Below are 23486 nucleotides of genomic sequence, written 5' to 3' on the forward strand. Positions count from 1 at the left end.
TTATCCTCTCCCGTCTCCTCCAGACCCCTGATCGACAGTCCGCAGCCCCTGCGCTAAGGATCCTCTACTAGTTACCGGTCAGGGAGAGAATCCAATTCAAAGCCATGTGCATTGCACACAAGGCTTTTTGGAAGACGGGCTCTTTAATCAGCCAGCCCTTGATAACCCCCTGCCAGCCCAACAGGCACCTCCGCTCAGCATCTCCTCTCTTGCCCTACTGCCCAGAATAAAGAGAGCTAGATGTGGTGGACGTATTTTCTTCTACAACTCCGCCAAGCTTTGGAATGCTCTCCCCCTTCGCATGCGGACAGAGCCTAATCTCCTACCCTTCTGCAAACTTTTAAAAACCTTACACTTGGAGGAGGAGCTACGCTCGCAACCAAGATGGCCGCATAAGCTCCCGGCTCCGCCGACCTCCGCCAGCCACTCGTCAATCCTGACAAATATCCTGACTTTGCACCGGGCTCCCACGTGGCTGAAGATTTCCTGTGTCCGGAGATGCAATCCCGAGATTTCCATCTTTTCAGATAAAGAAGATCTGCCGTGTGTCATTCTCGGCCTAACCCAGCGATGAAGCCGGGGCCTCAATTTTGAATCCGTCCGGGTTGGAAGTGTACAACATCGGCCGCGAGACTTGGGCCGTGTCCGGTCCCCCGAAGGGGAGTATAACCTGCCTGGTTTGCATGGCGATTTGATGGTTGGTTGAATCCGAAGTACAACGGCGTGTTGCACCAGTTGCCGTGGTCGGGGGTCCGCTGCCCGGAGGCTTTGCTGCCCGCCCGGGGTCGACGGGCTCGGGCCCTCGCAAGAGGCGACGGTGCTGATATTGCGACTTTGAGAGCGCCCACTGTCTCCAACGGCACCACCTATGCCTGTTACCCCGGAGTAGTCAACCTCCGGGGTTCAAAACCTGCTCGGTTGTTTTGCCAGAAGGGATGGAGCGGGTGGAGGCTGAGCCGTCGTTGCTTACAGTTATGGCCGCCATTGGGGCGTTCCACTCGAGGGTCACCGCCATCATCCAGAATCTTATTGACAAAGCTGACTCTATCAGTCACATACCGGACACCGGCCCTTCGATTTGTCACCAACAAGTTTTGCTACCTGCGGAACAGATTATGCCCGTGATTGAGGACCCCGTGCCGCAGCCAGATCTGGCGTTTTTAACAACGGATAGTGAGCCCGTGACTACCACACGCTCGGTACGATTACTGCCGACACCGCCCGAGATGGACAGAGAAGTTCCTCTACGCTTTGCCAAGTTTATCGGAGACCATGGGAGTGCTTCACCGCCCTTTCCCCCCCCTTATTGTTGCAACCTCTCTCCTTGGACCTTTCTCTTGCGGATGATTGCCGTTTGACTTGTGGTCTTTCAGCACTGATGTCTTGGCTTCTTTCCAGCCGAATTGACTTTGACTTTATTCAACATTTCACCTTTACTATTGCTATGGCGGTCCGAGCGGAGAGGGTTCGTACGAAAAGTCGACGTGGCCAAGGTTGATTTGATTGACTGGGTGTGCTGTAAGGGTGACATTCAACGCGGGATTTGTAGTTTGTAATAATGTGGGAGTCTGGCGATCCTTTTAAACTCCCCCGATATTGCTAACTGTCGCTTAGTATTGTCCTGTTTATGATCGGGGGTGGTTTGCTTCTGGCTGGGGGTACGGGAGACCGGGGGCCTGTTTGTTTCTCCTCCTCCACTTTCTTTCTCCCTTCTTTTAGGGCACGTTTCTGGGGCGACAGGCACGCTGCTAGTGGGGTAAGGCTGTAGCCATTGCAGGGGTGCAGGGTGGGAGGTTTGTTATTTTGTCTTTGTTTAGTTCTATGGCCTCTTTTTCTTTCTTTTCTCTCTTTGCGGGAGGGGCTTCGAATATCCTGAATCTGGTTTTCTCACTCATCTGGGTGTCTACTCTGGTCCTAACTATCCTGAGTCGTGGGTGGAGGGTTCTGCAGACTGTAATGTATTTAATCGATTGACCGTTTTGACTCTCCTGTGCATAGAATACATTCTGTTGGTATATTTTACTTCCATGTACTAATTTCTCTGCATTTCATCACACGCCTGCCGAATATTGTACTGTGAGTGTGACACCAGACTTGTGTAACGTTTACTCCTGCTTTCTTCAATAAAAATATATATAAAAAAAAAAAAAAGGAAAACTTTTTTGCAAATACCTCTAACCGCTGATTCCTTTCCTCTTTTTTTTTTTTTTATTGTCCTCATTACGCAACAGGTTAAAGTTAGGAGATTATCAGGGACCCTTCTCTTTCTTTGTTTTCCCAAGGATCTGGACCACCTCTTTCCGGCATTTCAGAGAAAGGGAACCCCTTACTTCCGTATACTTGTAAGGAGGAGGATTCTTATTTCGGACGGGGGTGAGCTAGCCATTATGGCTACTCTTGCAAGCCTTCCTCCAATAATGTTGCGATAGCATGATCATTGGACTTTTAGTGGGCTATAGTGAAAAGTCAAACAGATGACTACCACAACATCTACAAAGAGAAAACCAAGACGTAAATCAACCCTTATGAAACTCTTCCCATATATCCCAAAATGTATATTTCTTAGAAGCTAGCCTCTTTTTTTTAAATCTAAGTTGTACACTCTAAGAACTGATGCAAGCCATTCATTACAGGTTGGAGGGACAGGACTTATCCATTTTGTTCAAATCTCCCTCCATGCCAGGAGGATCAACATGAAAATTAGATTTTCATGGGCTTTAGAGAAAGGTCTTACTGCATTCATGCCTGTCACCCCAAAAATAACTAGGTCTATACTTAGTTAGTTGTCTTCCCATTACCCCTTCTAAGGTAATACCCACATCCTTCCAGAAGCCATCGAGACTGGGACACTGCCAGAACATATGCAAGTCGTCTGCCATCTGTAATCCACATTTTGGACAGCTTCTCACTGTGGACCCATTCAATTTGGATAGCTTTTTCGGGGTCCAATAGGCTCTATGGATGGTGAATAAATGATTTCTTTTAAGAGCAGCAGACGTTACAATCGACCAGCATTTGCTCATAGATACTTGCCATGTATTACTTGTATCCAGCGTCGGCAGGTCTTTCCCCCAGACACTCTGGAATCCGGAAGTCCTCCTCCCCAGTTGAAATTAGGGCCCAGTACCAGAAGGATATTTCTTTCAGGAACGGTTTTCTATCCTGCATCTTTATTTCTAAGGAGATGTTACCTTTTCTGGGTTCTTTGAGTGACTTAGTCCAGCTCAGCAGTTGGTAATATTTGAATTTCGATAGTGTGGAATTCGTGCATTGTGATAATATTTCCCAATCGAGAAGCTTGTTCTGGAACAGGAGTTGCCCCATTCTACTAATCCTGCCGATTTTAGGGGAATCGCAAAACTGTCCCTAAGGCAGTCTGGTGTTGTCTGGGAATCCCAAATCTGGGCCTTTTCGCTATAGAAGGGGATATCTAATGTGGATCTGACGCAGTACCACAACCTAGCGGCTGATTTCAAGATCTTCAATTTGATTTTTCTTAAAAACTTCGGGTGGCCGAATTTGTACAAAAAGTGGCTGGTGTTATTTGTTAATTTCTGTAGAAATAATGGGTAGGTTTCATAAGAGCCCAACAACATCCTACTATTTTTAAATTGGCAAGCCCTACAATATTCCAGGAGGTCTGGACAGGCTATACCTCCCTGCTCCTTCTTTCTCCTTATTTTATGCCAGGCAATTCTTGGCCTTTTTGAGGACCAGATAAAGCTGGATAGTTCTCCCTGGATTTTTTTATGGTTTCTCTTTTAAATTCAAGCGGGATAGCGCTAAAAATGAAAGTACATTTTGGCAAGATTGCCATTTTTACAATATTAGATTTACCCAAGAATGTTAAAGGAAGTCCACTCCATACTTTCAAAAGCTTTTTTACCTCTACTTCTACTCTGTGGATGTTAGTATGGGTTATTTTATCAAGATCTTTTACGAGATCGATACCCAGGTATTTTATTTTTTCCTTACAAAACGGAGATACAAAATCCTCATTCCAGCTCATGATTTCAGTTTTAGTTTGATTTATCTGGTAACCAGATAACTTCCCAAAACCTATCGGGGTTTCTTTTGTTGTTTTAAGAGCCTCTTTTAAGTCTGAAGTGAAAATCATGAGGTCATCTGCATAAAGCGCTACTTTCTTATGCCACCCTTGATAGTGAAAAGGGGAGATTGAAGGGAGGTTACTAAGGCACTCTGCTACCGGCTCGATATAAAAGTTAAAGAGCAGGGGAGAGAGGGGACACCCTTGACGAGTTCCTCTACCTATCCGGATATTGTTTGTTAAATTGCCATGAATTAATATTTTAGCTTTAGGAGAGTTATAGATGTTTTCTAACATTTTTAATATGTTTTCCCCCAAATTAAATTTCTTTAGAACCTCGCTTAAATAACTCCAGTTAACTCTATCGAACGCTTTTGCAGCGTCAATTGTGATTATAGACAGAGGAATTTTCTCAGTGATGGCAATATCTATTGCTCCAATCAACTCGTGTGTAAGATCTTGAAGGTGTCTTCCTGCCACGAAGCCCTTCTGGTTGGAGTTTATTAGTGTCCCAGCGATTTTCCCTAGTCTTTTTGCCATGATTTGGGTGAAGATCTTGTAATCACAATTTAGGATGGATATTGGGCGGTAAGACTCGCATTTTTTTGGGTTTTTACAGGTTTCAAAAGAATGGAGATGGTTGCATCATTCCATGTCTCCGGGATTCTATCATTATTTAAAAAGATCTTATTAAAAAGCGCTGTTAAGTGGGGGACCAATATGTCTTTTAATTTCATGTAGAAATCATTTGGGAGGGCATCAGGACCTGCTGCCTTACCTCCTTTTTAAATTTCTTATCGCTATGTCTACCTCTTCTGTTATTTCACTATTTAGGATTTCTTTTTCATCTGAGGATAGAGCGGGAATGTTTTGTGCGTCTAGAAAATTGTTTATTTCTTCGATTTTAGGGTTGCAGTCTTCCGTGTAAAGGTTAGAGAAGAAGGCTGAGAATTCCTCCTTTATTACTGCTTCTTCAGACCCGTTTTGAGAGCCGTCTGTTGGCTCTATACAGCCGATTTTATTTCTAGCTTGGTCTGTTTTGATCTTCCAGTCAAGCATTTTCCCACAACCTTCTCCATATTCATAATGGGCGAGTTTACTACATTCCCATCTCTCTCTGATTTTACCTTCTAATAATGCTAATAAACTTTCTTTCAGTTTAAGCCTTTCCTTAATTAGGTATTGGTTTTTTGAAGATGGAGTATCTGAGGATATCTGCTGATCCAGTGTTTTTATATTTTCCTCTATTTTCTGGATCTCTTTTTTGACCTCCCTTAATTTATGAATAGTAAGGCCACAGATCTTACCCCTTATTACTGCCTTATATGCCTCCCATACCGTTTGAGGTGGACCACTCCCGTTGTTGTCCTGAAAATATAGCTCAGTCTCTTGTTTAAGTTGGTCAATAATTACAGGGTCGGGGGAGGAGCTTCGCGCGCATCCGAGATGGCCGCGTGAGCACAGGGCTCCCGAAGACCCTCGCTGCCTCCCGCATTTATCCTGTACAATATCCTGATTTGATGGAAGATCATTGAAGACACACCCCGGCTGATGTACTTACAGGTTTTTGGGTCGAAATCGGACACAGAGTGCCTGAGCTTTGCCGTCTTGAACTTTGCGGCCTTCTCCATGGAGCAGCCTGGACCTTGAGTGGTGGCAGTGCCCGGGTCGTAATTCAACATCAACGGCTTGCGGGGATCGGACCACAGCCTCACTTCACTTTCGGTTTTGTTTCTCCGGCGCACTGCCTCATATACGCGGTGTGTCTGTCGATCGGACGAGCCCCGATGCCAGCTCATTGAGTTTCGGGCGGGCGACTGTTTGGCTGTGGCCTCCACTTGGCTCAACTTCGTCTCCTGTCTTCCCGTGTGTGACCTTAAGGAGCCATTTGGACTAGATCCCAAGCATCCCTTCGGGGCACCCGACCCGCCATGACTGGCAAACCTGAGGGTGAGAAACGGAAGGTCAAGACCACCATCCGTGGAGGTTCTACCCAGACGAACGTCATGGATCGCTATACACTTTCTAAAGGATCCCCTGGTGGCGCACCTAAGACCCGGGAGGAGGTTGTCGACGATCCTGCTGTGTTGGCGGACTTAACACTACAAGACGTGATGGGCGCCATTGCTGGCATTCAGTCTTCTATTGGCCAACAATATGAAGCCTTGGCCTTGAAGCTGGACACGGTGGCTATCGATGTCAACCTCATTCGCACTGACTTGGCCAAGCCGAATGAGAAAGTGAAGTCATTAGACCTGAAAACATCCAGCCTTACCACGGACGTGTCCGACTTGCAAACAGAAGTGCGCAATCTTCGTTCTGCTAATGACTTTTTTGCTCGTCGCTTGGAGGATTTTGAAGGCCGTGCACGGCGCAATAACGTGCGTATTATTGGGGTCCCGGAAGAATCTAGTCCACTCGCCACTGATCTTCGAGTGGAGGACCTCATTCTTAATCATCTGGCACCAAAGGGCCTGAGCAAATTCTTTGCCATCGAACGTGCGCACAGAGTGCCAGGGGGACAGGCGAAGCCCGGTCTTCCCCCCCCCCCGTCCGATCATTGCACGGATCTTCAACTTTAGAGATCGCGACGCCATTTTACAGGCGGCACGGACAAGTGGCCCTACGCAGTTCGAGAACGCCGATGTGAATTTTTATCCAGATTTTTCTCAATCGGTCCAGAAACAACGCATGGGATTTCAAGGTGTAAAACGGCGACTAAGAGACATGGAACTAAAATATGCTATGTTATTCCCGGCCCGACTGCGTGTTGAATATGACAATCGAACATTTTTCTTTACCAGGCCTGAGGACGTGAGTGATTGGTTGGACACTTTACTGACTCGCCGCGCTGGCCAGGAACATGCTGGTGGTGCGGAAGGGGGACTAACGGACCAAGAATGATTTCGGTGCCTGTGTCCGGAACAATTTTCAGCGCGATCGGCCGGAGTTCACTGCCTTTATTGATCATTCCGTTTGTATCCTCGGAGGTAGCGGGGAAGGCGGGACCCTTTCCTCCTCTGGGATATTCTTTGTGTAGATTAGTTCATGTTTGTAATTGCTAGGGCGACAGGCACACTGCAAATTTGGGTGGCTTTTGAGTCGGTGCAGGGGTGCAGGGTGGGGGGGGAGTTGTGTTGGGAACCTTGGGGGGGGGGGGGGAGAGTTCTGGGATTGTTTGTTCTTTCTTTTTCAAGGTACTTTCATTATCTTTGGCACTGGTGTGATGCTCGTTTTGCGATGGGAGTTCATTTTGGACTTGGATGGGGGTAGGGGGTTGAAGGTATTATGCTGGAATGTGAATGGGTTGGGTGATCGCATAAAGAGAGGGGTGGTCATGTAGCTGTTGCGGCGCCTTTCGCCTGATGTTGTTCTGTTACAGGAGACGCACTTGATAGGAAACGCTTGTCACGCTCTTAATAGAAGGGGTTATCGTCTTGCTGCCCACTCTGGTTTTACATCTAGTTCTAGAGGAGTGGGTATTCTGCTTAGGGTTTCCCTTCCCCTCGAAGTTGACGATGTGATCCTCGATGCCAGGGGTCGATATGTTGCACTTGTCGGGCGGTGGGAGGGAAAGCCAATCTCGTTGGTGTCAGTTTATGTCCCCCCTGGCTTGCAATCCACGACATTCATGGACCTGGGGCGGATGGTGCTGGGTCTCCCTGAGGGTGTTTTGATAATGGGTGGTGATTTTAACTCCGTCATTTCTGGCAGGAGAGACCGCTTTCCCCCCCGAGATTTTCCTGCTGCGCAGTCCTGGTTGGGTGACTTTCTGGAAACACTGGGACTCATAGACTGCTGGAGATTAATGCACCCAGAGCAAACGCAGTTTACGTTTCACTCGGGAGCTCATGGCAGTCTTTCTAGATTAGATTATATCCTGATACCGGCGGCACTGTCCCCCTCGATTGGAGAGATTAGACACCTGGCCCGGGGCATATCGGATCATTCCCCTATTTGGTTTCATTTTAATCTTAGCATCGGGGCTGAAGGCAGGGTGGCTCCGATTAACCCATGGTATCTCCTCAACCCCAAGACACGCGCTGAATTAATTAAATCATTTGATCTGTACTTTGCTGAAAATGTTGGTTCTGTATCCTCACCTGTTTCGTTGTGGGAAGCTTTTAAGACTGTGGTCAGGGGACAGGCATTGTCTTTGGTGGGATGTGCCAAGAAATGTAAGAACGAGGCAATTGTTCAGCTCGAAACTGAAATCACAGACCTGGAGACTGCATTGGAGCGGGGGGTGTCTCGAGAAGCATTACATGTCCTCCACCTTAAACAATTGGAATATAAAACTTTGGTTACTGATGCGGTAAAGACGATGAGTAGGGAACAACAGGGGCGGCTCTATGATGTGGGTGATAAAGCAGGAAAATTGATTGCCTGGCTGGGCAGAAGAGAGAGAGCGAATCGAGTGGTTCCGGTGATTGTGACATGTGATGGTGTGAGTGTAACTGATCCTGTTGGCATTGTTGAATGCTTTGCTGATTATTTTCGAGAGGTCTATACCTCGGTGTCCGACAGGCCTGAAGAGGATTCGCATTTGTTGCTTCGAGACATAGCGCTACCCTGTTTGTCGGAATCGGAGCGTGATTGCTTGGATGCCACGCCCTCGGTGGATGAGGTGGCTCTCGCGCTGCGCTCCCTTCGCTCCGGCAAGGCTCTGGGTCCCAATGGCCTTCCTGTGGAACTGTATAAGTTACGCCCTGATACTTTGGCTCCCCATTTACGTGCTATGTTTCTGGCTGCGCGAGATAATGGTTCCCTCCCCCCCCCCCCAGATCAGCGTCTTGCGACCATTGTGGTGATCCATAAGGAGGGTAAACCATGAGATCGCTGCTCGTCTTACAGACCCATTTCGCTTTTGAATGCGGAAGCCAAGATCCTTGCCAAATTGCTTGCCAATCGTCTGATTACGGTTATTGGCGACCTGATTCATCCGGGTCAATCCGGCTTTATCCTGCACCGTAACACTGCATTAAATTTGCGACTTCTGCATGGTGTTCTCGCGAGGGCCCCGACGCTGCGTGAACCGGCCATCTTGGCGTCCTTGGACGCCACAATGGCCTTTGATACAATCGAGTGGTCTTATCTCTGGGCGGTACTCGCCAAGTTTGGATTCGGCGCGGGTTTTATCGGTTGGGTCAAACTCCTGTATGAAACACCGCTTGCTCAGGTGGTGGTTAATGACCGCGTCTCCGTGCCTTTTACTCTCGGTAGGGGCACACGACAGGGTTGTCCGTTGTCCCCACTCCTTTTTGCTTTGGCGTTGGAGCCTCTTGCCGCCTGGTTACGGTGGGAACCCTCGATGAAGGGTATACGCTGGACGCCAGAATTTGAGGATCGCATTTCTTTATATGCGGATGATATTTTATTATTCCTTACCTCTCCCCAAAAATCGCTCAATGTGTTGTTTGACGTACTTACCTCCTTTGGGAAGAACTCGGGCCTCATCATTAATATGTCGAAATCCTACATTTATGTACTGGCGGGTGATGTTCCTCGTTTGCCACGGGGCTGTCCCATCCAGTTGTCGCAATCAGGCTTTAAGTACCTGGGTGTGTTTATCTCCACGGAACCGGCGGTTTGCTACGAACGTAATTTACTCCCTCCACTCCTGCGGTTACGCTCCGACGTGGCCCGTTGGCGTAAATTACCGTTGTCTCCCCTAGGACGCGCGGCCCTTTTTAAGATGATGTCCTTACCTCGGTTCCTATATGCCCTACAGAATAGCTTTGATGTTATCCCGTCGACATATTTTCGGGAAGTAGAGTCGTTGCAGAGGCAACTACTGTGGGACGGACGTTCACGCATAGCTCTTCCGAAATTGACACTCCCCTGGTATGATGGTGGTATAGCGCTCCCGGATATTCGTAGGTATTACTGGGCTTCCCACCTTGCTGCTATCAATCACGGGATGTATGGCCCGGCGTTGAATCCAGCATTCGAAATGGACAAGTGGCTGCTCCCGGGTGGTGATTATTATAGGGCACTTTACTCGGGACCTTCCCGTTCACAACTTACGGGACCTACTGCTATAGCTGTGCGGGTGTGGCATAGCGCGACGGCGGCTATGGGCTGGAGTGATAAATTAACGGGTGCGACACCGCTCTATGCCTCTGCGAAGTTGGGTGGCCTATGGAGGACGAAGGGATTTGATAAGTGAAACATGATCGGTATTGGTTAAGTGCGTGATCTCTGGGTTAAAGGAAAGGTTAAGGCCTTCTCCGAACTACAAATGGAGTATAAACTGAGCGACAGGGAAAAATTTCGTTACATCCAGGTACGCCATGCTCTGAATTCTGTGTTGCCAGTGGGCAGTGCTGTTCCAGATTCCTCCCCCCTCGAAGATCGTATGCTAGATGGCTATGTACCGGATAGCACAATCTCACTGTTCTACAAGAAAATGATCAATGACCGACCGGGTCTGCTTGATCGCCTCCGTGAGGCCTGGATTGCTGATGGTATTGAACTGGATGATGAGGATTGGCAGTCCGCGATCTCCTCTCCCAAGGAGGTGGCGATTCCAGCTCGCCTCCGTCTGGTCCAACTCAAGATCCTCCACAGAATCTATGTCACTGGTCCCCGTCTAATTCATATGGGCTTCTCTAGTGATGGTATGTGTGGGTGTGGTCTCCTTGGCACCTATCTCCACATCATATGGGAATGCCCTGAGGTGGTGCGCTTCTGGAAACGTATACATGAGATTATGGATGATGTCACGGGTGTTGTTATGATGCCGGAAGCCCGACAATGTCTATTGAATGTATGGGGTCCGAATGACTATGATGTGTCGCAGCTTCGGTGGGTGACTTTGGCCAATATGGTTGCGAAGAGAGATATTGCCCAGTTGTGGGGATCCCCGAGACCGCCTACAGTGACTGCTTGGAAAGAGAGTCTGGACTGGTGCATGTTTCGTGAGAAAACAGTATATATTGCAAGAGGCAGGCCCAAAAAATGGGGGAAGATTTGGAATTCGTGGAACTCATACCGTGGCGATATTTGTACACCCCCGTTCACCGCCATTCAGAGCCCTTCCCTGTCGCCCTGACCTATATCCCTTCCAGCTGTGGTATATCGTACTGCTCATCTGCAATTCTGCCTCTGCCTCCCCCCACCCCCATCTGTATTCAAAGACTTTTTTCTCCTGCTACCATGCTTCTCCCGTCCTCCTTGAGCACAGACCTAATGACTGTATTGTTATTGTACTGCCTTGCTTGTTTGTTTGATGTATTGTTTCTTTTGTGTTCAAATAATAAAAAGTTTAAAAAAAAATAAAATAATTACAGGGTCTAAGAGAACTGAGCGGTCCAGAGTCCATCTCTGAGTCGTTATATCGTTGTTTATTCTTAACGAAATTTGAACGGCAGAGTGATCGGAGAGATGGGCGGGGAGATGGATTACATTATTAGTATTCTCTATTAACCCCTGATCTATTACAAATAATCAATTCTTGATTGTATACCAAGCTTCTTATTATTAAAGGTAAATTTGTCTCGTTTGGCACCCTTCTCTTTCCATACGTCGATAAGGCTTGGGTCCCTTTTATACATTCCCAACCATTCCCTCATTTTTGGCAGGCTTCCCTGGTTCCCTCTAGGGTGCCGATCTACTTTTGGATCCAAGATGATATTAAAATCTCCGCCAAAAATCACTGGAGATGTTACCGAGATTAGTTGGGAGTATAGCGACTGGAGCGGAGTAGGATCATCTGTGTTTGGTCCATAATATCCCACTACAGTAAAAGTGTTACTGAATATGCTAACATTAGCTATCGCCCATCTCCCCTTAGGGTCTATCTCAGATGATAAGATTCTTACTTTCAAAGATCTTTTAAAAAGGATGGCAACACCTTTTATAACACACTCTTGGTCAGTGCATATGTAAGAATCGACCCAGTGGAGGGTTTTATTTATCTCTTCCCACTCTTTTTTTAAGTAAGTGTGTTTCTTGTAAGATTACTATTTCACTGTCAATAGATTTCAAATATTCAAAAATTTTCCGTCGCCTACTCTTAGTTCTTAGCCCGTTGACATTCCAAGAAGATATTTTTATATTCTTTAAGTTTTTTTCCCATCTCTTCCTGTTAATTAGCTGAATTTCACTATTATCAAACTGGGCCCTGATTACCCCCTTTCTTTTAGGATCAACATCATGCTGAGGACTTTTTTTTGTATTTTTCCCTATTTTGCTCCCATCCCCCGTGTGCCCCCCCCCCCTTCTCCCCTCTAGTGTATACATAAAACCAACTGTGATTGTGGAAAATAAACAGAAAAAGAAGAGGACACGGGGAGACACACTCCCTCCCTGGGAAAGCCTCCCTTTCCTTTGGGCCTTAATTATAGCCCACTTTGAGCTCCGTGCCTGAGTGCAAAAAATTCTGAGGGTTCTACTGCTACTATTACTAACACTACATCACTAGTGAGTATGTTTAAGCTAAGAATGTGACTGTATCTGAATCTGGACCCGCATTTGTTCTAAGAGAGAATCAACTTCCCGAGGATCTCTGATGTTGTGCATCTTATTCCTCCACATAATCCTAAGTGAGGCTGGAAATTTCAATTGGACAGTTGCCCCAAGTGCTTTTAGTTCAGGCATTTTTTGACCCAGCTCCCATTGCCTGTCTTGTGTCAATTTCGCAATGTCTGATCGAATCCTAAAAGACCAGTCATCTCTGTTATACGCCCCACTTTTCAGGGTTTCAGTCAGGATTCTTTCTTTGAGGTTGTAAGTTTTAAAGTTCACTAGGATCTTTCTTGGGTTCTTCCTCTCTTTAGGCTTCCCAAAAGGATCACGATGTACCCGCTGAATATCATCTCCTAGGTCAAGGGTTTTACTCCATGGGAAGTGCTCCTCTATTAATGATATTATAAATGTCTTCGTGTCCGACCCTTCTCGCCCTTCCGGGACATTAAGAAATCTCAAATTGCACCTTCTGGACTGATTTTCTAAAGCTTCTAGTTTCTCCTCTATGCTTTTGTCCTTTGCCTTCAAGTCTCTAATACTCCGCTCGGATTGCTCTACTCTTCTAGCCAGGCCCTCAGCTTCTGCTTCTGCTTCCACTGTGGAGACTCTATCATTTAGAGCTAATAGTTTGGAGTCCAGAGATTCAAATCTTTCATGCAATTTATTCTGGTTGTCTTCTGATATTTTGAACCTGGACCTCATCTCATCGAGCATTTTTTCCAACAGTATTAGTGTTAGTCGGATTAGAGGTAGGACTCGTAGAAAGGCAATTCGGCACAAATCCAGTAGGGTCCTGAGGCGTGCTTTGATCCTGACTTTGAGCCTGACTCGACTTCTGACAGGGGGGCAAACTCTGGACTGAGCCCTGGGCTATAGCCGGTGTCAACGACCCTGCTTGCAACTGTTCTCCTGGCTCCCTCGTGAGGACCTCTGCTGGAGTGCTGGTAGAATCAACCGTTAGAGCTTCTGCTAGTACTAAAGGGGCAGAGCTTTCCATGGCAAATTTATTCTGAGCCTTATCCTGCACTTTGAAATAGGACCTTAATGAGGGAGTGATTTTAATTTTAGAGATTTTTTCCTCTTCGACTGTTTCCAGCTTGCCTTCTATCGGACCCCTTCTATTTAGAGGTCTGCCTACTTGTAGTTTCAAAGCTTTTCGTGAGATTCTCTTTGTGATTCGCGGAATTATAGGCTGTTTAGGAACTGGAGGGACAGTTGTCTTAAGGAATTGCCTGTTCCTTAGACAATATGAGGACCTTCCTCGTAATTCAGGATCTACTTAAATTTCTATATCCACTTTAGAAGCAATTTTCCCTACTCCCTGGTCGCTAGTTACATCCAGAGTCAGGTCTCTTGAATCAGAAGATGAAGAGTGGATTGTGCTGTCTGAGCTTCCCCCCCCCCCCCCCCCTCCACTTTTACCTCAACAAGCCTGCTTGCGATGGTATGCTGGTTAAGTGAGAGGCACAAATGGCAGCGAGGTGCTTTGTCTGCTGAAAATTCTACAGGGTTGTCCACCAAATTTGGATTATTAAGGTCACTTAACCTGTTCAGGAGTCTTATATTTGGGAAAGAGTCCTCTAAATGTAGCCGGAAAAAATTCAACTCGGTCCGATTTTCCAGGCGAGACAGGTGTACCCCAGACTTATCGCCTTGGCAGACCTTTAAACTTTCACAACCCCCAGGATAATGAACCCATCTATCCTGAACCTCAGTCCCCCTCGCCTCACCTCTGACAAACACCGCAATCCGGCTCACTGCTCTCCTGCAGTTTTGCCGAGCCCGTAATGCTGCCTCCCACCACCCGGCGTCTGCGTGGATTGCCGATTCACCGATGCGAGAGCCCCGCTTCAGAGATCGGTCCGATGCTTCTGCTGTGATGCCGGGTGCTTCGGTCAGGATGCCGAAAGAAGCCACCATTACACTGCACTCTCGGGGGAAACAGTGGAAAACGCAAAGATCGCCTCAATGAGAAGCAAGTAAGTCGTGGTCGTGGTCGTGGTTGCCGCTCATATGCCGCTCATATGTAGGAGAACTGCCAGATTATTCCATATGTAAGCATACCGTGCAAACGGAGATATCGGCAGAAATACAGAGACGGCTTGCTTCTTTAGCGGGACTCCGGGTACATCATTTACTATGTAAAGATTCAAATTCAACCGCTAGCAGTCAGCAGCAGCAGCCCCTCCTTCCCCAACGCCATTCTACAGAGCCCAGACACGGAGCTCCCGACCGGGCTCAACGACCGGCCGCCATCTTTCCCCTCGCAAACGGCACCCTCAGGTTAGCTATTGTGCGATGTAAATGTTTTGTCATTTCAGTGACAAAATATGATGTATGATGACTTGAGTGTGTAAACCCATCAGTGACATAAGCCTCTCATCATAAGCCGGATGTAGTATCTGATGAAATGAATTGAAGAAGAATTGTAGTAAAATAAAGATAGATTTATTCCAAGGAAAAGAGCACATCCATGAAGAACTGCTGCCAGCATCCACAGTGACTAACTCTCCTCACAGCGATTACATCATGAAACTTGGAACACAAATCATCAAATGGATACATGCAAGTTAAAGGGGAAATGCATAACATAAAGTAGTAACAAAACCATTTCATTGAAAAGCAGGATACTACACCAGACCTACTGACATTGTCCGTGCTTCTTGATCATTGCTCTAGCACAGTTAACTTTTATAAGTTAAGCTAGTCAGGTGTCTTCAAACTGTGGGGCGCGACCCCCAGGGGGGCCGTGGAGCGATGCAAAGGGGGGCGCGCTCCCAGTCACACTTCTGCTCAGGCCCCCCCTCTTTCCCTGTGTCTCAGCCCGGGCTGCTGCAGTGTAACTCGAGCTGCTGGGTCCTCAGCTGGGCAGTGTCTGGAGTCTTATCTCCAGCACGCCCATTAGAGTTTCACAGGTCTTTAAAGACCATTTACATGCCTTTGTAAACTGGTTACAGAGCCTTAGTGTTTTTTTCCTGATTCCAGTACCCCCTGGGTCCCACTCTGCCTATTCCTTACATTTGTATTTTACTTTTACTGATGTAGTGTGAGAATGCATTTCAGGAAAAGGAATATAAAGTAGGGTTGCCACAAGTAAAATACCTGTGTGTTGTTTAAAGAGCCTGCAGAGACCTCCTCTTGACACTAAATAGATTTATAAATAAAAAAGTATGTATTCATTCATTGTGACATTTCTGTGTTTGTTCTTTTTAATTATCAGTCATGGATCATTGAGGCAGTCCTAGAACACAATTAAAAGTGCTTTCTATTTATATTTGCTGTTTGAAGTATGCACATATAAGTGCTTAAAATACAGCTTTAGGTCGCAGCTTATTTTTGTACCAACTGGGCCATCAAAATAATCTACTGGCAACCGCATCCATAAGACTGGAAGTTTGTTGCAGGATCAGCACATTATTTATTTCCTCCACCCTGCCATAATAGAATAGTTTAACTTAGATCTTAAACCCTACGCCGCCGTCAATAACCTGCTGGGTTACTTCAAGTGTCTGGGAATGGACCCTGCATTCAGACAACTCACTCCTCCTTCACTTTCATGCTCACCCTGTCCTCATAGTGATCACGATGCACTCACACTGATCACCATGCACTCACACAATTCACCTGCTCACCCTGCACTCACAATGATTACTCTGCACTCACAATGCACTTGCGCTGTTCACCCTATACCTCACCCTGCAGTCACACAAGCACACTACTCATCCTGCACTCATGTGACACTTCACTCACCTGTCCCCCTCACTGCTGAGTATACAACTCACTCAAACAATCCCACCAGTAATCATACATTCATTCATCCCATTCTGAACTTGCATCCGCACCCAAATTCGTACGGCCACCTCTCACCCTGCAGTCACTCCTCTCACCCTACTCTCACACTGTTACATCGCTCACCGTGCACTCACATGAGCAGTCCTGCCACCCACACAGCGGGTTAACGTGCCTGCTACAAAGAATATGTACCATGCAGATCACAGAAATGAGTGTGAGTAAACTATGAGTAGCGCTATAAAAAATGAAATGTTTGTCAGAAAGGTGTTATAGAGATGAGGTGCATTGTTGGTGAGTGGTAGTGAGGGAATTCATGGAGAAGGAGGAAACGGGAGTGGGGCACCAAAAAAGACTGTTGCACCGGATGCAACCAGTGTTAGGGCCAGCCCTGGCTGGGAGTGTTAGTACCCCTCCCCCAGAAGTTCTGGTCTAGCGGCTCCCCTGCTTCTGCAGATTATTATTATTTACATTTGTACTGCGCTACTGTTACCAAAAGAAGCCCTGGGGCTAATAACCATCTGCTGCCTGAAGGCAAATGAGAAACACACAGAAGGAGATGGATAACCAGCCAAATGTTGTAACCTACAGAGCATAGAGAGAGGTTTTTATATCTTCCTAAAAGATAATCGATTTTTGGTGGAGTGAAACAAAGGAGGGTGCAAGTCCCATAACTGGGCGGCCTGCACCAAAACAGCGAGATGGACAACTCATGCCTTCTTGAATTAGGGAACAATAAGCAGAGTGGCACAGGCTGAGAGGAGCATACAGGTCCGACCCGTATGCTTGGTGAGGAGAGATGAGAGGACAGCAAGAGATTGGGAGAATTTGATTGAAGAGGTCAGGGATGAGGAGAAATGTAAATTGCAGAAGAGTAGTGTGGACACGCTAGAAGTGAGTGTGAGCCAAAGGTGAGGGCTTCTGTTAGAACAAAGGGGAGATGTGAAAGTTGAATGGGGGGACTGGAGAAGTGTAAGATACAAATAGACAATAAGTTGAATGGAGAGACGAGGTGATTGAGAAGTGCCGAGTGGAACGGGTGGTGACTGGGCCAGAGAGGCCATGAGATAAATGCGAGAGACTGTTAGAGATGAGGGCAGTAAAAAGACAGAATGGCAAGAGGTTATAAAAGGTGAAGTGAGAGGTTGAATGGGGAGAGTTCAGAAGTTGTAAAAAGGGGTGAAAGAAAATGGCCTGCAAAGTGAGAGAGGGATCCAGGGTTGTGAGAGGAGAGAGGGATGGAAGGGAGGGAGTGAGAGGAAAACTGCATGGGTAAACTGCTTAACTCTGCAGAAAACCGCCAGGGTTTTAAGGGATCCCTGATTCTCCCGGCCAGGGCCAGGTGAGCTAATGTGGCCGCATGTATTCCTGCGGAATTGAGGGCCCTTCACAAAGGTTGACTAGAAATCTTTCTGATGTTAATTTCTGTATTTTGGTTATAAATCGGTACTGATGGATTGAAATCTTTCCTCAGTGTTACTGTGTGTAAAAAATTAATTTCAAAATAATGAAGCAATGCTATCCCAAAATACGCTGCGTCACGTAATATCATTTACATTTTCTTCCCACACAATTTAGTCAAGCCTGTTGCGTAATTTGGTCCTCAACTGCCTCATAGTTCCAGTAGCCCTGCCTACAGGCTTAGACATTTTTCTCAGGAGGGGGTCCTTACACCTCAAAATGTTGACAGGGGGGTCTCAGCATCCAAAAGTTTGAAGACCTCTGACTGCTAGCTGAACTGATATGACCTCTTGTATTCTTCCTCAGGTGGCAGATTTTGGCCTCAGCAAAGTATGCCAAGGGATAATGAATGTCAATCGGCTCTGCTTCTCTTCTGCGTGTGGTTCAGATTTCTTTATGGCACCTGAAGTGTGGGTTGGGCGCTACACTGCCAAAGCTGATATCTTCGCTCTAGGGATCATCTTCTGGGCCATGATTGAGAGAATTACCTTCAGGGATGCAGATTCACAGAAAGAGCTGCTTGGTAAGAGAATCAACAACATAAACACTTCAATAAACCTGATCTTGTCTCCTTTTACATTTAGGTTAACTACTTCTGTAAATGATGAGCCACATATGCCTCAATGCCAAGTTTGGAAAAATTCCCTGTTCGGTTGGAGACTGTTACCTGTAAAAGGGATGCTCGACTAATGCACCTATGACTTCTTCCCTACCCGTAAACATGAAACTATCTAAAAAGCAGGTGAAATGTTCAGGTGGGAAACTACTGATACAAGATTAATCACCATACAAATGTGGATGTGGAAACCTAAAGGGTAGCAGTATTTCTTCACTTCTACAAGTAGCACTAAGAATACCCATAGTACTCTTAACAGTGTTGTATTGTGACCCATAAGCTGTTGTCTCTTCTAATACAGTAAAGTCTATTGGCTCAACTTTTCGGGTGTATAGAACATTTCTACTTTCCGTTAGATCATTTAAAGGTCCAGATACAATGCACTTACTATTGCAGGGAGAGTTGTAGATTTTAAGCAGGCCTGTTCTATCTCTTGTGTCTAAATGTTGTCCGAATTTATCCAAACTTTCTTGCAAATGCTGATCTGTGTGTTTGTTGATTGAGTGAATTGATCTTGTGTGGTGGTGGTCTTCCTTTTTTTTTTAACTTTTATTATTTTTGCGTTTACACACATATCTACATGTCAAAAAACAGTAAACATCTGATCTTCATCTATAGTTAATTGATACATAGCACATTACATTGCATACACGACCGTAATATCTCGACGCAGAAACAGTATATTATAACCGGTGACACTACTCTCTCCCAGCATCTCTCCCATACCAGCATCATCTAGGCATATTCATAGCTCAGTTTACTCGGTCCTTCCTCTATTCACGGGCTACCTTCAGAGGTTGAGGCCGTTTGCGGAGGTTCACATATATTCCCTCGGGATTCATTCCACTTCCCCCATACTCTGGACCATTTTTTGGGACATCCTCTGTGTGTGTATAGACTGCTCTTTCTGCCACCATAGCGACATCCATGTCTCTTTCCCATTGCTGATGTGTGGGTAATACCCCGGAGCCCCTATTCTTGGCTATATTTCGCTTGGCAATCGTCGTCCCGAGCGTAGCCCAGTTCTGTAGTGCCAAGTTTAAGTCCGTAGGTTGCCAAATATTTAGGAGGCAACATCTGAGATCTCGCTGGACCTCTGCACATCCCACTTCCGAGATCTCGTTCATCACCCGCTCCCAGTATGATTGTATATTCGGACAGTCCCATATTGTTGTTGTTCTTCTTGATCATTTTAAGTAAATTGCAAGCTACGAGAGAGTAAGCATGGACTAATAAATTTGAACATAGTTGTATTAATGTAGAACTTTTATTATTGGAAGTTTATATGCTCATTTGCTTATTAGGAAGCAGTGCCTCTTAAACTCCTTTCACTGTAATGCTGACTTCGCAAGCTCAAAAGCGTAATACGAACACAATTTAGCTGTAGGCAGGTGTCTACATTTCTGACGACTGGGCAAGGGTTAAATGCCTGGAATGTAATCAAGTCCAAGCTGAGGTATTGCTACATGGCTTGCTACCTGCTGAGATCTTGCACTTTCTCCTTTACCTACTCATTTCTTGTGGCAAATTTATCAGTGTCAAAAGTACCAAAGTGTCTTCTCTGGCAATGCATTGCACATAAATCCGCTTCATCACCAAGTTGTTGACCTTTTAGCTTAGGGAGCTTTCTAGAAGTGTTTCCTAAGCAGCATGAGTGCCTAACCAGACCGTAGTATACCATAATAAACTCTAACATGGACTACCCCAAATGGCATTTGGACTAGATCCATTCTTTACCTTTTGTGGCTTCTTGGTCTTCTCATGCCGCAGGCGTCCTTTATTCTCCAAAGAAACTGGGTTTCTCTTTTGCTATATCTATGCTCTTGCACTCTGGTGTCGTGTTTCTGTGCAACAGACATTTCCCTAAGGTGATCCCTTTTTTCTTTGATAACTATTTTCGGTCTCAAATTATAATGCTGTTGTACATTAGGTTCAAGTTCCCAATGTGTCAGTACCCATTGGTCTTTGTTGCACATTCAAACATTTCATGCATGCTCATGGACAGGCCAATATTATATACCCCTCCCCTACACTTGCTGAAGGTAGAACAAATTTCACAAGCAAACACTTTCCCCAACTTTTAGGGGACCATAGTTGGAATAGTAAATCAACCTTTCCTCAATTTTCTGAAGGTTTTCTAATGCCAATTCCTCAGACTTAAAATATAGGCACTCCAAAAGACATGGACAGACAGTGCATGGATAGTTATTGTGTATGTTCTCTGCTAGATTTTTATTTAGTAAGGCAGATTTTATTTTTTGTATACGGTTAAGCAGAATCCGAGAATGTTTGTTTTATAAAGTAGATACTTGAATGTAAATACAATCTTTGGTTCATATTATTCCAAAAATCTTAGAATACCAACACAGATCAAAAGAGAACCAAAGTACAGGATATTTGGAATTAAGTTAATTGTCTATTCGGAATACAATTGTGCACAGGAACATGCCTCAAATAGAATGTAATAGCAGCTGAAAAGATGTATGCAAATATGATTATGCACATTTATTTGGAAACCTTTAACCAAATCACTGCATTTTTTTTTTGCAGATTTGTTTCATGCAACTAAGTAGAACTGCCTGACAAATGCTTTGCTTCTCATCTGCTGGCTAGCCTTCAGATTCAAATATTGCACTTTTTAGCCCCTTTTGGTATTCATATTGTATGAAAGGATAACATCTGTGACAGTCAAGTACGCTGGCCAACACGTGGGATATGGACAGCATATCAAAGTGTTGCACGAGTATACATATACATCTGGATCATTACTTAACAATTTTATAATATAACATTTCCTAGCTATAGCGAAGGAAATTAACACTTCTATTAAGGACATGGAGGCAAAGACTATGCTCATCTTTCTTCAATAATCCGCTCAGTAGCCTAGCCTAGAAAAAAACACATTGAAGCAAAGTACAACATCCATGAGTCCAACTATAAAGCATACGTCCTCTAATCAGATGGTTATGACACCACCTAAGAACATTCCAAATGAACAGCACTTCTCTTTCTCCGTGCGTAAAACACAGTTCTGATATCCACATCACTGGTAGTCTTGCTTCTGTTCAGCTCTAACAAAAAACACATCCCATTCAGAAACCACTTGATAAAACATCTGAGACAATACAAAGCAGCTTGACATAACAACTGGAATATAACACTTCATTAAATATATATTCAGCGTACTTAACAAAAAATAACCTTTTTTTTTAAGCATACGAGAAAAACCTACTGTTAGAGGCATTTGTGCTGTAGATACATGCTTTGCATACTCCGGCCATCTAGTGTTGGGTCCGGATGTTTGCGAGTTGGTTTTTCTTCGAAAAAGTCTTTACTAATCACGGGGTAAGGTGACTCCTCCTTTCAGTGTTAGTGCGCATTGGCATCAACTCCATTGTTAGATTTTCTTTCCGCCTACGGGTTCAGATGTGTTTTGCTGTGTTCAAGCTCGAAACCGTCTTTTGGGTACCTCTCGGTGCACAATCCACTCTACCCTCGATGGTATTGTTATCGTAAGCGTGTCCCTCTCTCCGCATATCCATTCAATCGGAAAGTCTCATATTTAGTCAAATACATTGTGGGCAGCCTTCGGGCCTAGCCCCGTCGATCCACCCTTCTGCCGATGGAACAGACTCCATTTCAATTCTGTCCTCAGTGCCGCTTGAAGTAACAGCGCTCCGATCTACACCAGGTCTGCAACTTATGCTTATCACCGGAGCACAAGGAAGAAGACTGCGAGGCCTGTCACTCCTTCTGGTCGAAAAAGACTCTTAGATATAGTTTGGCTCGACGACGAGAAATGCAGCGCCAAAGCACTCAACAGACTCAAGACCTCTTTGGAGAAGAGTCTGAACAAGAAGAAGAAGAAGAAGAAGAAGCAGCAGCCGCAGAAGAAGGCGTTCCTGGTCGAAGAATCCTATTCCGACCTCGAGATAGAGTTGGAGTCCGAAGACATTCCAGTGGGACAGGGTGTCGTGAGTACCAAACCCCCCTGAACCCCATATGCTATCTTTCAACAAACATAAGGCTTCTGCACCACCTCTGCCTTCAGGCCTTGGTCGGCACTGAGAAAACGTTTCTTATGCCCCGCCTTCGGGGCCGACACCAAAATAAGTAGTCAAGACTTCCGGCCTCGGATTGGGCCAAGACAAATTGTCTTCGGGCCTGAAACATTCCGCTCAGAAAGACCAATCTGGTTCGGAGCCGAAATCCTCAGTCGCAAAAAAATAAAGTATTTTTCGAAACGTTCCGCTTCGAAACAAAAAGCAGCTTCGGAGCTTAAAACATCCGCTTCCAAGGACAACAGGTTCAATGTTGACTTTGCAAACAAGTATACAACACGAATATGACATGTTGTTCAGCGCAGAGGTAATCTCCACCACAAAGCACCGGTATTTTGGTGGTCATTATAAAGTCACCATTTCAGCCGTTTCCTTACTTCAATTCATCTTTTGTTTTAGATTTATATCCCCTGATAAAGGGCCACATCAGCCCGAAACGAATTGGGATGAAAAAAAAATGTTATGCACTTAATTATTGCAATTGTGGATGTTATTCACATGATACATCCTATAACTTCTTTCTTGAATGATGAAATTCTGGAATGACTAAACATCAAAAAATAAATGACCCAACTAATGAGCTTTACGTACGAGTTGTTGTCATAGAATTTGAATAAACTGAAAACCATTCGGTACTCAGCTGTGCATCTATGGGACGCTCCCTCTTTCCTTTGGACATATAGATCACCCACCTCCACTCTGTGAACCACACAAGGTCTGGTCAGTCGCAGGGCGGCGAACTCCCGGCCTCAAAAGGTGGTGTGTGTGGTGGCCTGTTATCTTCACCATGCTCACTGAAGGGCCCCTCTCACGACGATTTACTTAGACCCTGGCTCACAGTTCTCAGGCTGAAAGGTGGCTCCAGACTCCTCAACAGCAGCTCGTGTCCTGGGTTCTCTCATTTGCAGCGTATAGTTGTGGGAAACAGCAGAGTCTGCCTGGCTCGCCGTAGCAATGGCAACAAGCATTTACAATGCAATGGTTTTGCCTTTGTTAAAGTTAGAGCTATTGGCATTGCTCTTGACAATATTTTTATTTATGT

At 45.6% G+C, this 23486-nt stretch overlaps 1 protein-coding gene across 1 annotated transcript in view; it reads left to right on the forward strand.

The window, feature by feature from the left end:
• Window positions 1-23486, forward strand: part of LOC144763892 (serine/threonine-protein kinase pdik1l-like) — a 99919-nt gene that overhangs the window by 21769 nt on the left and 54664 nt on the right. Inside the window, exon 2 of the mRNA XM_078649906.1 lies at window positions 18074-18290. Within this exon, the coding sequence (XP_078506032.1) occupies window positions 18074-18290 (217 nt within the window). The remainder of the gene's footprint in view (window positions 1-18073; window positions 18291-23486) is intronic.

The sequence above is a fragment of the Lissotriton helveticus genome, chromosome 6, assembly GCF_964261635.1.
Source record: "Lissotriton helveticus chromosome 6, aLisHel1.1, whole genome shotgun sequence".
NCBI classification, from domain to species: Eukaryota; Metazoa; Chordata; class Amphibia; order Caudata; family Salamandridae; genus Lissotriton; species Lissotriton helveticus.